Source organism: Ylistrum balloti, unplaced genomic scaffold (assembly GCF_031769215.1).
Source record: "Ylistrum balloti isolate Yb309-2 unplaced genomic scaffold, AGI_CSIRO_Ybal_v1 Utg370948, whole genome shotgun sequence".
NCBI classification, from domain to species: Eukaryota; Metazoa; Mollusca; class Bivalvia; order Pectinida; family Pectinidae; genus Ylistrum; species Ylistrum balloti.
Window position 1 is genome coordinate 222,198 of NW_026782534.1, and position 17,572 is coordinate 239,769.

At 35.0% G+C, this 17,572-nt stretch overlaps 1 protein-coding gene across 1 annotated transcript; it reads left to right on the forward strand.

Moving 5' to 3' along the window:
• Nucleotides 1-90: 90 nt before the first annotated feature.
• Nucleotides 91-16,778, forward strand: LOC132559650 (uncharacterized). Its single transcript, XM_060224266.1, has 4 exons — nt 91-767; nt 8,857-8,992; nt 13,408-13,540; nt 16,693-16,778. Exons 1-4 carry the CDS (start codon nt 91-93, stop codon nt 16,776-16,778), a joined length of 1,032 nt encoding a protein of 343 aa, XP_060080249.1.
• The last annotated feature ends 794 nt before the right edge of the window (nt 16,779-17,572 follow it).

Here is a 17,572-nt window from a genome sequence, read left to right on the forward strand (position 1 = left end):
ATGAGTGCTCAGTAAGCAGCTTGTTACCTGTGGATACACTGCTAGTAGTGATAGGACGTCGTTGCTGATAGATGAGGGAGCATTGGAGTCATGGCAGACTCAAGGAAATACACAGATAAAGACAATCCAAAGGATTTGTTCAAAAAACTATATGCCAAAGCTATTGCTCTTGGGGTAAATGAAAAAGAGTGGTCAAAATTGGAAGCTCTGAAAGACATCAAGAAAAGTACTTCAAAGAAACCTGTGATTGTTCGAGTGGTGGAAAAAATCTGTTTAGTCGTCCTGATACTTATCGCTGTTCTACTGTTTATTATTGTGACTGAGTGGCCTGTGAATAATAACAGACTCTTATTAATTTGGTTTAAGGTTCAAGACCTTGATCCTTTTCATGAGCCGTGCTTAGTTGAAATGAGTGAATCTGTCGGTGATTATTTCCGTCCACCAGTGGATTGTAGCTTTTGTGAAGGAGTTACACAAATTGACAGAGTATCAAATATCACCCGTGAACAGTTTGAAGCAAAATATGCATATTCAGGTCGCCCAGTGGTTGTTGAAGGATCTACTGCCAATTGGACTGCAATGAATGAGTTCTCTTTTAAATTCTTTAAAAAAATATATAATGAAGGTAGTCCCACTCTGGTTAATTCAGATACCAATTGTCAGTTCTTTCCATATGCCACAAATTTTGAAAATCTTGGTGAAGTATTTAATATGAGTGAGGAACGAGCCTTGATGAAAGATGGATTTGAGCCCTGGTATATTGGATGGTAAGAATTTTCTTAATTCTTTTCAGCAGACCATAATCACAACTCTATGCACATCTACATATATATATATATATATATAATGTTTGGAATCTATTCATTCATTCATTCATATCTTTATTTCCTCCATAATTGAAGAGTACAAAAACATAGTAAACAAGCAGTGATTTGTAAAGTGAGTGTACAAAAAGAAATCAGGGTGAAGTGTAAGATAAAAAAAAAAGAAAAATATGTCAAAGAATATAAGAGTTGTTTACATGATTATGATCAATATAGTGCACAAATGAAAAAAACCACTACATTTGAATATTACTGTTAGTTTGATTTATATATGATGCAGGAGAAATCATGACCAGAGTAATGGGCCATTTTCATAAATTTTCAGTAAATATAGGAAAAAGGAGGGGTCCTAGCTTCTATGTAGAATTGAAAGAAAATATAAATATGGAAAGGTCTGTTTCATTTATGAGGAGGTGAATGTCCCCTTGACTTCTCAAGGGTCATCCAGAGAATATATTAATTACTATAAAATCATATATTTTTGTGATGCTCAATTTTTTTTTTTTTTTTTCTATTTTCCTTAAAAAAAATTCTTGTTTATTGACATTTGATTTCATTGCTTAATATAGCTCAATAAATACACTTACCCTTTTTTTAACAGATCATGGACACATATGAATTCAATTGTGTATATCTAAAAATCAACGAAAATCCAAGAAAAAGAATGATTTTTCAATACATCATTTGGAAACAAATTATTTTCATATTACAATAAATGTTCTTCTAAAAACAAGCCTTTAATATGAAATCATTACATTTATGGTACTGGTACTTCAATTTTGTCAACCAGACCTCGGAATTGTTTACACCCAGATCTAGAGACTCAGACCTCAGGACTGTTTACATCCAGATCTAGAGTCTCAGACCTCAGAACTGTTTACACCCAGATCTAGATACTCAGACCTCAGGACTGTTTACATCCAGATCTAGAAAAAGTTCATAAACCACACCCTGATTTAGGAACTGTTAATACCCCTGCCTCAAGGTTTGTTCACATCCAGACATACTGTTTACACTGAGACTTAGAGAATGTTTACACTCTGACATAGAGCTAGAGACTGTCCGTTCCTAGACCAAAAAACTGTTAACAATCAGAGCTAAGGACTCCTCATACCACAACCTAGAGACTGTTTACACCAAAGCCTAGGGACTGCTCACATGCAGACCTACGAATTGCTCACACTCAAACCTTGAGACTATTAACGCTCAGACCTACGAATTTCTCACACTCAGATTTGGGAACATTTTACACATAGACAGCGGAACTGTTTACACCCACACAGAGAGAATGTTCACTCCCAGACCTAGGAACTGTTTATACCCAGACCTATAAACTATTCATGCCCAGACCTAGAGACTCTATGTTCAAAGCTAGGCCTAGAAACTACTCACAAACAGACCTATTAGTGTTCACACACAGGTCTAGAAACTGTTTACATGCAGACCAAGAGACTGTTCACTCACAGACCTAGGAACTGTTTACAGAAGACCTAAAGACTGTTCACTTTCAGACTTGATATGTGATTTCTGTAGACTAAGGGACTTTATTTCTACAATGTTAATTAGTTAGAGAAATCTATCTCTCACTTTTTAAAGGGACTGGTGGCCACACAGGTGGTAAATCTAGCATCCCCCAATTTTCAATAGTGTATGATGTAAGCTACATACATAAACAACTACAGCTCCTTTAGATAATTTTTACAACCACATTAGTGGACAGTAAAAGCTTTGGGTAATGTTGTACTGTGTGAGCTATATTCTTAAATCTTAGTCTTCATTGAGGAAATTATACCAGGTTATCCCTACTTTTCCGTATCATCCATGTGCATATTTTTACATGATTAATGAGGAAGTAAAAGTTGCTTTGTATTATTGATGTATGTATGACAAATACCTTCCAACATTCGTGATATACATGTACATTGTATCATCAATTCCTGTTATTTACACTCTGTAAGTTGCCCTGCAGCATTGAATTGCTTCAATGACTGTTAACTAAGATGGATGATTTAATACTGTCAATCCATCACATTGTTTACTTAAATGATGTTCATTAGCACTGAATAATTACAGAGGTTTGCAGAAGGTTGGTTTTGCTAGAAATACAGTTTTTTTTAACAGTCCACACCCAGAGAGAATGTTACCTTTCCAGCCCCTCATTAAACTCTGTTAATTTACAACAAAAAAAACACAGCAAATAGACAAAGAGGTCAGGCATATATCTTACCTGTCTACATTAATGGTGACAGGTAGATATTTCAGAGGTCAATGCAAACAGGTATTATAGCACAACCTCACAGTCACGAACAGGTATTACAACAGCACCTCACATTCTGGTCACAAACAGATATTACAGTACTATGTCATAGTCTTGCTTTCATCACAGTCTATAGGCAGGTTTGCTTACAATGACAGCTGTACTAGCTCAACCTTTTTCCCTTAGGAGTTGACTAAATCTAACCCAATAGGTATGTTACTGCAACTATGAGAACCTACCTGATTGTGTTATACAAGGTTCTACCACTTACATGTACAAAATGTACTGTAGTAATAAGAATTGGTTAGCCTTTACTTTATAAATGTATGTCACACCATCAACTCAAATTCGTTGTGTGTTGATCGGTTTTTTTTTTTTATTAATACCCCTGATCTCGGATTTCAATCACATCACTACACCGACCGTCGGGTCGTGTCAGTCACTTAACGTTGCTATATGTGGCGTCTGGACTCCCGAGGACGTCCAGAGCGACGTGGCTAGTCTGTATCCCTAGTTTTATTACTCTACACACTCACTCTTGCACAACTTCCTCACCTGTCACACCTGGACATGTACACGTCTCAAGACAACACCATATAAGGACAGACACTGACACTACCTAACAGGTAACACCAATTAAGGACATACACTTAAATGCACGGACAGTAACGAATACAGATTAAACAGGACGTTATGGACACTTACTCCAACTTACCCTGTGACATGTATTTCTCAAACTCTTCTCTTCTACAGCATGTTAACATTTAGTGTTTGCTGTACCATTGTAATCTATTGAATCATCATTTTCTCTCTTCTTCCTGAAAGCATTTTTGTTTCCTAAAATTCCTGACTCTGCCAATACTTACCTTTATATGGCTGTGGAGTATATGAGCAAGTGAGGAAGGCTTAAGTTTTATCTGTCCCCAGATAAAGACTAACCAGATACTATAACATTGGTTCTGACTGGGCTTTACACTGGTTATAGTGTATGTTAGTAAGGTCTTGTTAGACCATTGCCAGTAAAATGTTACAAATGAATGTCATTATACTGTTTTATGACAAGTTAGTAATTATAAGTTGACACCTATCATGGTCTTAAATGGCCTCATCATCCATGGACACTCTCTTTCCATGACCGTTGTTTTGAACATATAAATCTCCAAAACAAACAAACAAACTACGAAACAATTGTATGTTTTGTGTTTAAGCCTAAAGGGCAGGATACAGGGGTCTATGTTGGTATCATTATTGACGTTTTCATCCTGAGTTTTTCATTATTCTGTTTCTGTTGACCAACCAAAACAGTTCTTGCTTTGAATGAATTTGCAGAGGACAAGGCTACCATGATAGAATATGTACATACTGATAATAATTTTAGGCTGATCAGCTATGTTTCTAAAGTTCTTGCCTAGGATTTCTGTTTTGGTATGAAGATCAAATATGAAGTTCATAATTGCTACAACAAGAATGGCCTTCAGATTTCTCCTCAAAATATCGGCTGCAACGGCCTATTAAGCTCAAAATTTATAAAGAACTTCTCTAATGAAAGTTCTTCTCGCCCATTGACTTTACAGTCTGAAAGGTCAAAGGTGAAACATAACTATGAAGAAAACATTGGTTTCTATGTGACAGTCTCTTTTATAATCTGTCATAACTGCTCTCTCAGACAACACATCTGCTGTTGTATTACTGCTGGTGTAATACATTAATCTTTAAAAATATCTTCCATAGATTTGTTTGAATAGGGAAGAATTTTTTGAAATTGGAAATCAGTTTGTCTTTGTCTTGTATAGGGTCTGAAATTCTTATTTGTTTTGAATTTTTCACACTCAGATATGCTGGTAATATCAATGTATATTTTGTGATATATTGACTTTTGGTTTAGTGTCTGTGGGTTAATTGATAGGTGGTGTCTGTTTAGGCTATAGGGCAGGCCTAATGGTGGTTATACGTTAATAGTTATATTCTTCTAGGTCGTAACACAGAACAGCTTTCATCTTAGATATTTCACTCTCATTGTAATTTTGTTAAATGGTGGTCATCATAGGTATTTAGATGTATTTCTGTTATCCCTTGAGGTTTCTACTTCATACAGAATAGAAGATTGATATGTTCTGTGAGGAAGTCAGTTTTTACTATCAGTTGTGTGTGTCAGAATGAGGGCCTTAACACTAATCTGATGTATTGTCCCCTGACTTTTATGAACCAGACTCCAGATTAATCTTGTTGTGTTAGCTTCACAGTGTTTTGAATGGTATTTCCAAATGAAGTTTCAGAAAAAACTATGCAGGGGAAAAAATGGCGTTATTTTGTTGAGTCACATGCTAATCATTTATTATTTTTCCGTTATAATAAAATATAACTGCAATATAAAACTACAATATATATTAAATTTCTTGTTAGCAGGTCTAACTAGACATATTTTATTTATCACCTAGTAAGATGAACGCTAGTGTTACTGGTAAAGTGGAAAATCCGCTCATATAAAGGACTGATATTTTTGGCCATTTTTATTAATTAATTACATAAGATATTCTTTTTGTTGGTCATGATGGAAGTGTAAAGCATTGTGCTTGATTGGATGGTAACAGAGACTGTTTCTGGGTAAAATGCGCCTGTGCTATAACACTTCCACACCTGACAGCACTAAAAATATGTACCTTTTTGGGATGCATAGCCATTTTTGATGGACAGTAACATGTAATATAAGGAGAAGAGTCAGACACTGCTGACAGTGGTGATGGTAACATTAGGGTTTTATGTTACCAGCAGCATGGCAGTATATACTCAAATAAAAACATTTAAACAAAATCATTTGACATACAGAAGCAAAACTAAGCAGTTAAATGTTCTGCATATTTAGGGTACCTAATTGTAACTTAAGAGTGAAACCATTAAAATCTAGATTACTTGAGAGCTGTTGGCTTGTTCCACACAGTATAGAATTGTATAGCCACCTTTTCTTTAACTATACAACGTATAAATCGCGTGATAAAATCTATACAAAATATATATATCACGTGATAATGTCCTATTCTTCCATCTTTTTAAAAATGATCTTTTACTTTTTCATTTGTTGATGTTGATCCTTCTAGCTTTTAAATTGACCCTAATGACGTTTTTTTCGTGTGTATGTGATATTATTAATTAATTTATCAGTCAATTAAGTATTAATTTACATAACTCCTAAACCATAAGCAGGTACCACATGGCACAAAACTCAGCATCTCAGTTGATGGTGGGGATTAGTCCTATCAGATTTAGTTGTCTGGGATGCCTGAACCTTGAGCCAGACTCTCCTATCAGGAAATGTCAATAAAGTCATGCAATATAACATACAAAACCTACCCAAAAAAGGACAAGGGGGATGCGGTAGTACTGCTGTGTGGCAATAAACATTGATAAGGACCATGGCAGCTCTGAAATTTACTGTGGACACCAAAACAACAATCTGAGGTGGAATCTTATCTTTCTCTGGTCATTACATCCTGTGGGATAGAGATTTCACAATCTCCTTTGTTAGACGTCACCATCTCCTTTGTTAGACGTCACCATCTCCTTTGTTAGACGTCACCATCTCCTTTTTTAAGATCTATTAAAATTTAACAAGCCAGTTGACCAGATGGTGATGCTATAATACTATAGAATCATTTAAATTGGAAAGATTCAGGTGTGACAGGTGTTTTTTTTTTTATCGACCTTCTGTAACCTGATCAACCCTGTAGGGGATGTTTGAATATCACATATTTCCAGGAGAGGGTCATATTTCTGTTGATGTCGGAACCAACATAAGAGTCAAATAGAAGAGCAGTGATCACTTACCACATGACAAGGAGAAGTGGTAGCTTAAACGATAGCAACATGCACACTAGCAGTGGTGGCTAATCACATTCCGATGAACTGATACCTTACCACATACCAATAACCAATGAATAGCCTCTTCAACTAGGCACATGCCAGTGACCAGTGGTCACTATAACCACATGCCAGTGACCAGCGGTCTCTTACCACATGCCATTAACAAGAGATAGCTGAAATGACAACAACATGCCAATAAGCAGAGGTCACTAACCACATGCCAATGAGTTGTTGGTCACTTATAATATTCCAATAAGCAGAGGCCATTAACCACATGTTAATGAGAAGGGGGTCTCTTACCACATGTCAATGAGAAGGGGGTCTCTTACCACATGTCAATGAGAAGGGGGTCTCTTACCACATGTCAATGAGAAGGGGGTCTCTTACCACATGTCAATGAGAAGGGGGTCTCTTACCACATGTCAATGAGAAGGGGGTCTCTTACCACATGTCAATGATGAAAGGGGGTCTCTTACCACATGTCAATGAGAAGGGGGTCTCTTACCACATGTCAATGAGAAGGGGGTCTCTTACCACATGTCAATGAGAAGGGGGTCTCTTACCACATGTCAATGAGAAGGGGGTCTCTTACCACATGTCAATGAGAAGGGGGTCTCTTACCACATGTCAATGAGAAGAAGGTTGCTAGTTGAAGTTTCCTGTGACTGTTACTCAGGACATTAGACAGTTTGGCAAACAGATATCTACTATGGAAATGTAACATCTGGTGTAAAAGACAACGGAAACTCCGGCTTCTGATCTATCATAGAATTTATCATTTCTTATAAAAGTCAGGAGATAGAAAATCTATTGATAAAATTGGTGTATACTACAAGTATTGGAAACCTTCAGAATATCTGGTCAAAAAGACTTTAAAATCCAACTTGTCTTTCAAAAAGATTCTCCTCCGTTCTAAAGATAAAGTCAGAAGTTTGCATTATTTATGGTTAACATGTTTACATGTATTTATGATTGACTAGGTGTGTCAAATAAATATATCTAATTACCATCATGATATGGAGTCATTCTTTTTATGTTAAGTTTGTAGCTTTATCAGATAGAAATCCAACAAATTTCTGTAAGTGGATATCTTCATCATGAACCTCTCACAAGTTCACTGCTATCAGTTGGTTTAAAACAGACAAACACATCAGTTTGATATACGTTAAATTTTTATGCATTTGTGGTGTGAAATTCTGGCATACATAAATCAACCTGAACATCATCAATTTTGTTGACTATTTTATAAAACAGTGGCTACAGATGTTACCAATGTTTGTTGTTGAATACGTCAGTGTCAATTCATCATTTGTCAGCCCAGTATACAACAGGTAATCTGTATAACACTATCACAGGAGCTAATGACCATAGGACAAGTTTGTCACAGGACTTAATATCAAACAAATATTAACATCTAGGAATATAAATTAATTTTTATGGAAGAGGCATAGTCATTACAAGTGTTTGTTTACAGATTAAACACAAAACAAGTGTGTGATTATAGAAATGCACATAAAATCAAGTGTTTTATTGTAGAAAAATACAGAAACAAATGTGCGGTCACAGAAATATACACAAACAAGTGGTAATCGTAGAAATGTACACAAACATATGTTAAGTTATAGAAATATACCCAAAACAAGTGTTTGATTATGGAAATACACAAAAACAAGTTTTTATGCTATAATTATATATATGTACAATGTATATATAAATACCTTGGTAAGTGTTTTTGTTAAAATATACACAAAACAATCATTAAATTATACAAATAAACACAAAACAAGTGTTGAATTATAGAAATATACACAAAACAACTATGTAGATTATTATAGAGATTAAATGTTGCTGTTATTAATCCTTCATATTACAATATTTATAAATGTAGCTTTTTACAATTTAGAATTTATTTTGCAGGGGTAACTGTGATTTTTCAGCTGCCAACATCCTGAGAAAACACTACCATCGACCAGACTTCCTCCCGGTAGATTCTGAGTCAAGTAAAACAGATTGGATCTTCATGGGAAGTCCAGGACATGGCGCTCATCTACATGTGAGTGTGCTTCTTTTCAACACCTTCTGTGATACACTGTTTGCCTGGAAAGCTTTATCATTTATATCACTGTAATTGCCACATCATATTTACTTCAATGGTAAAATATTTGCACTATCTAAGTAGAAATGATCAATGTGATAAAAATTTGGCTTACTTTAGAATAAACAAGATTGTTTTCCACTCTGTTATGCTATTAAGTTACACATTTTCATCAATTTGATCATTCGGTTAATACTGTGCTGCAGAATTTCACCATTTTACTTAGGCAAAAGATTTCTTGAGCTGCTTTGTATCCATTAGTCAGAAAATAAATCACACACAGGATATTAGGATCAAGAAAACCCAAGTATCTTATCTCCCCAGAACATCTTGTCAAATAGTAATCAGTTTTTACTCTCAAGATGGTTATCTTACTGCTGTTTTGTTTGAAATTAAACACACACAATTAAAACTTTTATATAATTATCCAGGATTACCTGGTAATGTACTTAGGGATTGGATCTGTTAATTGATGAGAAAAATTAAGGTTAACTTCCCAGAAGACAAAGTTGTCTGCAAAATATCACAGACTGAAATCAACATTTTGTCTAAGTATACTATAAACCGATGTTATCAGTTTAGCAAATATAATTCATTTGAATTCTATCATACAGCAAATCTCTTCCACTGCACAGCATCTACTGAAAACCTCGTTAACCTCTGTCACAGCTGGTTAGTTCACGGCTCTATGTAAATTATGATTGATCAGTAATAACCATTTAGAAGTCATTAGTCTGTAAACAGTTTATCAATCTGTATAAAGTTTAATAATTTGTCAATATATAAAATATATCATTTACTGAATTATACACTGACATGACTTAGCAACAGAGGAATACAGGGCAAACTGAAGACCTAAAATCTAATGCGACAAATGAACACTCAAAATTCTGTATTAGATTTTCTGAGAGAAGACATTTTGGAGCCCGAGTTAAGACTGTAATGTGCTTTGTAATTTTATTACAGCCTAGTCTCAGACTATTTTTTCTCGCTATCAAAGTGTGAGTTTTAAACTGTTTCCAGTTACATTTGTATTTAGCCTTCACCTAAAGCTGCTTTGCAAAAAGTAAAAAATCAAGGGTATTAGAACGAGAAGCTGTCACAAACAACCTCCAACATGACACATAATTTTCTAAGTAAATTGATTAAAATTAAGGTGACTAAAAACAAAAAATACGCCATTTGATATTGGCAATAAGATATCCAGGAAGTAATGAAAGGATGGTTGAGAAAAAAAAGGATAATTTTTTTAGGCAATAAATCCTTGCACCTTGTACCAGTTATACATGATAGTTTCTCATTAAGGTAGGTTGTTTTATATCAAGGTTGATATAAATTCACATCACACAGACCACTTTTATAACTTTGTGTCCTTGACAAGTGTTTTTTTTCAGATTTTACTTGAGAATGTTATTTTGATGTGTCAGGATCTTTCCAGGGACCAACACATAATCTACTGTTTGACATATGCTACCAAAAAGTTTTGGGGGAGCATATAATCGCTGCATTGTCTGTCCTTCTGTCTGTCTTTTTGTCCGTCTTTTTTGTGTTAGGAGCAAAACTTTGCCTACTCTTAAGCAAGGACCATAAAAGTGATTGTTTATATTGGTCATACTAAGTGTGCAGTGTACTAAATTCAGAGCCCATGACCCGTCAATAACAGAGTTATTGCCCTTTGTTAAATTTTTGTGTTTGGAGCACAACTTTGCTTGTATTTAATCTAGACTAATGAAACTTGGTGTATACATTGATCATAGAAAGAAAGTATGCTGTGTATCAAATTTAGGTCTCACAACCTCTTAATTACAGAATTATTGCCCTTTGTTTAAATTTTGTGTCCAGAGCAAAACTTTAAATTGCTTGCATTCATTCTAGGATAACTTGTTGTATAAATTGATAATACAAAGACAGTTCATAGTGTACCAATGTTAGGGTCCATAACCCCTTAATTACAGATTTATTGCCCTTTGATAAAAATTTTTGGATTGATCTGAAACTTGTCATCAATGAGCCTGAGATGGTACTTAACAAGTACTTATAGTCATCTGGTCAGTCCAACATCCAATGTGGTCATCATTGCCTCCATTTTGAAAAAAAAACACATTTTGAAGTTATGTACAAGTTCACTTTTGCTATTAAGCTGAACACTTGTTCGGTTATTAAGGAAAAGTAGCTGACATCATGTTCTAATTTTGGGCTTTTTCAAACATTGACCTGGCAACCATGGTGACCAATTGTTGATTGTGCAGCTATGGCTTTCATAAAAAACAACTACCTTAAACCTCCAAAATCCAATTAACCACCATGACCAGCATTTCCAAAAATACATTTTAAATGTCTTCTCTCAAGTTCCAATAATGCCATTGAGGAGAATGTGGACAATATAATTGAACATTGTAAATGTTTTAGTTACATTAACTGCTGTAATGTCAGAATTATTTTTAACCATTTATTAGAATTGTTCCCACTACTGCTGTGATAGCCTCTATAGGACTTTATTACTCATGTCTCTGTTCCCATCCTGTTGAGGCTCAATAGATGCATGGGATCTGGGGGATATTCATGTCTCAACGACATTTTCCAATTTTGGCAGATATGAATAAAAAGAAAGTATCAAAGGTGGCCATCTGGTATTTTTGAGTCAGATCTAGAGTGGAGAAATCTTACTCAATTTTTGCACAGTTTTCTTGGCACCTTAGTAATGCAATGTCAGTGTACAGGAAGAGATAAAATAATGTTTTAACGATTTAAGATGCCAATCATCTTACTCTAGATATCAGAGAAAATTGAGGAGATCTTTCTAAAATTTTGTATATATAGGTTCTTTTTGGTTTTTGGTTTTATAGATAGACAATGTAGATCCGAGTACTGAGAGACTTTGGTTGTTTTATAGATAGACAATCCGAGTACTGAGAGACTTTGGTTGTTTTATAGATAGACAATGTAGATCTGAGTACTGAGAGATTTGGTTGTTTTATAGATAGACAATGTAGATCTGAGTACTGAGAGACTTTGGTTGTTTTATAGATAGACAATGTAGATCCGAGTACTGAGAGACTTTGGTTGTTTTATAGATAGACAATGTAGATCTGAGTACTGAGAGACTTTGGTGGTTTTATAGATAGACAATGTAGATCCGAGTACTGAGAGACTTTGGTTGTTTTATAGTACAATGAGAGACTTTGGTTGTTTTATAGATAGACAATGTAGATCTGAGTACTGAGAGATTTGGTTGTTTTATAGATAGACAATGTAGATCTGAGCACTGAGAGACTTTGGTTGTTTTATAGATAGACAATGTAGATCTGAGTACTGAGAGATTTGGTTGTTTTATAGATAGACAATGTAGATCTGAGTACTGAGAGACTTTGGTTGTTTTATAGATAGACAATGTAGATCTGAGTACTGAGAGACTTTGGTTGTTTTATAGATAGACAATGTAGTAGTATGAGAGAGTACTGAGAGATTTGGTTGTTTTATAGATAGACAATGTAGATCCGAGTACTGAGAGACTTTGGTTGTTTTATAGATAGACAATGTAGATCTGAGTACTGAGAGATTTGGTTGTTTTATAGATAGACAATGTAGATCTGAGTACTGAGAGACTTTGGTTGTTTTATAGATAGACAATGTAGATCTGAGTACTGAGAGATTTGGTTGTTTTATAGATAGACAATGTAGATCCGAGTACTGAGAGACTTTGGTTGTTTTATAGATAGACAATGTAGATCTGAGTACTGAGAGATTTGGTTGTTTTATAGATAGACAATGTAGATCCGAGTACTGAGAGACTTTGGTTGTTTTATAGATAGACAATGTAGATCTGAGCACTGAGAGACTTTGGTTGTTTTATAGATAGACAATGTAGATCTGAGTACTGAGAGACTTTGGTTGTTTTATAGATAGACAATGTAGATCCGAGTACTGAGAGACTTTGGTAGTTTTATAGATAGACAATGTAGATCCGAGTACTGAAAGACTTTGGTTGTTTTATAGATAGACAATGTAGATCTGAGTACTGAGAGACTTTGGTTGTTTTATAGATAGACAATGTAGATCCGAGTACTGAGAGACTTTGGTTGTTTTATAGATAGACAATGTAGATCCGAGTACTGAGAGACTTTGGTTGTTTTATAGATAGACAATGTAGATCCGAGTACTGAGAGAATTTGGTTGTTTTATAGATAGACAATGTAGATCCGAGCACTGAGAGACTTTGGTTGTTTTATAGACAGACAATGTAGATCTGAGTACTGAGAGACTTTGGTTGTTTTACAGACAGACAATGTAGATCCGAGTACTGAGAGACTTTGGTGGTTTTACAGACAGACAATGTAGATCCGAGTACTGAAAGACTTTTGTTTTTTTTACAGATAGACAATGTAGACCTGATGTCATGGCAGGCACAGATTACCAGCAGTAAACAATGGCTACTGGAGCCACCTCCTGAGTGTTACTACAAATGTGTCCACTCCATGTCAACTGTTGTTTCTCCAGGGGAGATAAGTATGTATGGTCTCCATCAGTTTATATACAGGGGAGATAACTATCAATTAATACACAGGGGTAGTTTGTTGTTGCTTTACATGCTATTAACAGCCAGGGTCATGTAATGCTGTTCCTGGTTTGGTTGGTGGAGGGAAGCTGCAGTTCCCGGAGAAAACCACCAACCTTTGGTCAATATCTGGTGACTAGCTTATGTAGGCCTGGAATCTGTGACCCAGAGGTGGAGGGCTAGTGACAAAGATGGAAAGACACCTTAAACATTTGGCCATAGCAGCTCCAAATGTACAGACGAGACAACTGTTATTTATATACAAGAGGGATATCTAGAAATATCACCTTCAATTGATATACACAGGATATAATTTTGAAAAAGGTATTTTCACAGACGGTTTGTTCTATCACTGTCCATTTACATAGACTTTGTAAACACAGGGGTATGATCCTGCATTATCACCTTCAGGGAAATAACCTTGTACTTTCAGTATTGATCAATGTTTACAGGAGATAATCCTGTGCTATCACCTTGAATTTATATACCAGTGAGATTTATCTGTGAGAGAGATACTGATTGTTGAAATCAAAGGGAAATAGATATCTAACATCACTGTTTATATTTAGCAGAAGTTTATACTATAACAAGGTCTTTTCTCTATTAATCTGTAAGTTCAACAGAAGAAAATCTATACCTTGGATGATAAAGAGGCAATTACATTTTTTAAAAATTTCTGTCCTCTTGTATAAAACAGATTTTGTGTAACAAGGCTCATCATATATTTATTACTTGAGAAATGACATTAGGGAGATACTGAATTTTCTGTCCTCTTCTTTAACTTGTATAAAACAGATTTTGTGTGACAAGGCTCTTCATGAATTTATCACTTGAGAAATAACAGTGGGGAATATTGAATTTTCTTTCTTCTCCTTTTCTTGTATAAAACAATTTTTAGTTACAAAGTTCTCCATGAATTAATCATCACTTAAAAGATTATTGGAGAGATCTTGAATCGTCTTTCTTCTTCTTTAACTTGTATAAAGCAAATCTATTGTTACAAAGCTCTCCATGAAATTATCATCACTTGAGAAATGGCAGTGGGAAGATATTGAATTTTCTGCTCAGTGATCACAAGACAAGTGATGAGTTTGTTGTTGATGAGGTTCTGACATGGCTACTGTACTGCGAAATGAAGGATTCCCCTCAATAATGAGAGGACAGCTGAATCTTGGTATTAGACGGACAATATATGGGGACATTAGTAAAGGAGAGATAGACCAGTATTTGATTAGAATCTCTATGTTAATGACTAATTAAGAATTAAACGTATGGTCATATGTTATGGTATTACTAGTACTATGTATGATCTGTATTTTCTCTCATAAGGTATAGCACTGTACTGAATTTGCTGTATACTGATGGAGGTTTATATGGTGTTATGTTATCTGTATCAGAATAAGACAATTATCGATCTGATTAAGTAGATATATATGTACCAGCCTGTTGATCAGGACTTAATAACAATAATCCAAGTTGGAGTTGTACCGCGGTATGTGATTTAGTCAGTTACTTAAGTGAAATTACATTGACCTCAGAGGAGAAATGACATACTCAGATTGGATTACTGATGAAGCTGTAAATGGAATGCAAAAATAATCTATTTGCAGACAGATTCAATTTCAGAAATTGCCAATTCACTATTGTAAGCAGTCATGTAGAATGATAAGATTCTGGGAGAGAGTCAGTGTGTGCCCCTCCCACTCTGTTTGTCATAAAACTCTAGTATTATACATGTAATCATCACAGCAGATTTACGATAGATTTAATATAATTATCTCCTTAAATGATTTAATTCACCCACTCACTGTAGCCTTATACAGTCAGCCTTCTGGAGTGTTTCCTGTATAAAAGTCATTTCCTTTGAACTTGTGTTTGGTACAGACTGGTTCGGCCTTAAGTTAATCCTTCAAGATCATCATTGATATAGATAGCTGTGGTGGCCGAGTGATTAAGATCTCTGACTTTATTACTATAAGCCCTCTACCTCTGGGTGACTGGTTCCCGGCCAACATGACGCAGTCACCTGATACCAGCCGCAGGTTGGTGGTTCCTTTCCAGAAAATCCAGCTTTCCTCCACCAGTCAAACCTGACACATCCTTAAATGACTCTGACTGTTAATGGGATGTAAAAAAACCCAATAAATTTGATGTCATTACCTAGTCATCATAGTTGAAAATTTGACATATACTAGTTGTTTTATTGTTATCGATGTAGATGTCTGATGTATAAGTGTACATAGATAGTATTAGGTCACTTTTAACCTGGGGAAGAAATGTTGATCTTATTATACATTACATATGTATTTTGAACATCAGACACAATTGGTTTCAGGGGAGACTTGTGAGGGCAAATTTTAGACAGGGCAAACCTGATTACAATGACTTTAAATCATTCAAATGATATTATCAGTTAAGATTTTGTAATATGACATCGGCACTGTCGAAGTGTGAGCACCATCTGATCAATACTACCAAATGCAAATAAACTGTTTCAGGTCTGTGAGTCATAAAAAAAACTAATTTGTAATTTTTCCTGAGCTAGACAGTTGATTTATCAATATTTGTCAATTTGATGCCACATTAGATACAAGACACACTTTGTAATGATCACACGGTCTAGCGATGATAGGTGTATATCTGTATAGTATTGATCTGTGTTCTGGTATGTTTCGTGTTTTAAGCTGTAAGTTAGATCAATAAGAAATTAAATATGCTTTTTTGCCTGATTGGTGAAAATCTACATTCTTGAACAAGTTTTTGGCATGGTGGGTTTCAAATTGTTAATGCATAAGTTTGTTAAAATTACTTGAATTTTGCTTATGTTTTAGTATTTTTTTTATTTTCCCACAGGAAAGTTTGAAAGAATTTTGTAAATTAAATTTACTTGAATTTGTTAACATTTTAATATTTTTTATTTCCTACATAGCTTGAAAGAATTCTGTAAACATACATTTTAGCTCTTATCTTATTTCAGCAATAAAATATTCCGCTAAAATATGATTGTACTTATTGTCGTTTCTGTATATCATTGATACCTTATTGATACAAACACATCAATCATGGCACAAATGAATTTATCATCCTTGTTATATCTTTGTAGTAATTGTGGACACAAACAAATGGTACCATGCCACACTGGTTGTGGGTAAAGATGTCAGCATCTGTATTGGATCCGAGTATGACTAGAGAACAAATTGAGACTGGAGGTTGATTGAGGACAGAAATACAGACGGCTACATCAAAAGATATAGTCAATAACGGGTCTACAGTAACTGTGATGTCACATCAGGTTAATAGAATCACCACAATGTCTACAGAATCACCACCAGAATCTACAAAATCATCAAAAATCTGCAATATCAAAATCAGGTCTACAAAATGAACACAAAGTCAGGTCTACATAATCGCTACCATGTTTACAGAATCTACACAGGTCTACATAATCAACATCAATTCTACAGAATCAACATCAACTCAAAGTCTACAGAATAAACATAAGGTTTAGGAGAGGTCTACAGAACCAATTACAGAATCAACTACAGAATCAACATCAGGTCTACAGAATCAATACCAGGTCTACAGAATCAACATCAGGTCTACAGAATCAACATCAGGTCTACAGAATCAATACCAGGTCTACAGAAGCAACATACCAGGTCTACAGAATCAATACCAGGTCTACAGAATCAACATCAGGTCTACAGAATCAATTCCAGGTCTATGGAATAAACTATGAAATCAATGCCATGTCTACAGAATCAATACCATGTCTACAGAATCAATACCAGGTCTACAGAATCAACTACAAAATCAACAATATGTCTACAGAATCAACATCAGGTCTATAGAATCAACACAAAGTCTAAAGGCTCTGACATCTTTTCAAACATTGTTAGAAAGAGTAGGTTGTACCATGTTAGAGAGAATAGGTTGAACCATGGTAGAGAGAATAGGTTGCACCATGGTAGAGAGAGTAAGTT

Coding starts and splice junctions, on each gene's coding strand:
- LOC132559650 (XM_060224266.1), top strand. CDS start 91: ATGGCAGACTCAAGGAAATACACAGATAAAGACAATCCAAAGGATTTG. Junction 768..8,856: donor GAGCCCTGGTATATTGGATG/GTAAGAATTTTC, acceptor TTTATTTTGCAG/GGGTAACTGTGATTTTTCAG. Junction 13,541..16,692: donor TGTTTCTCCAGGGGAGATAA/GTATGTATGGTC, acceptor ATATCTTTGTAG/TAATTGTGGACACAAACAAA.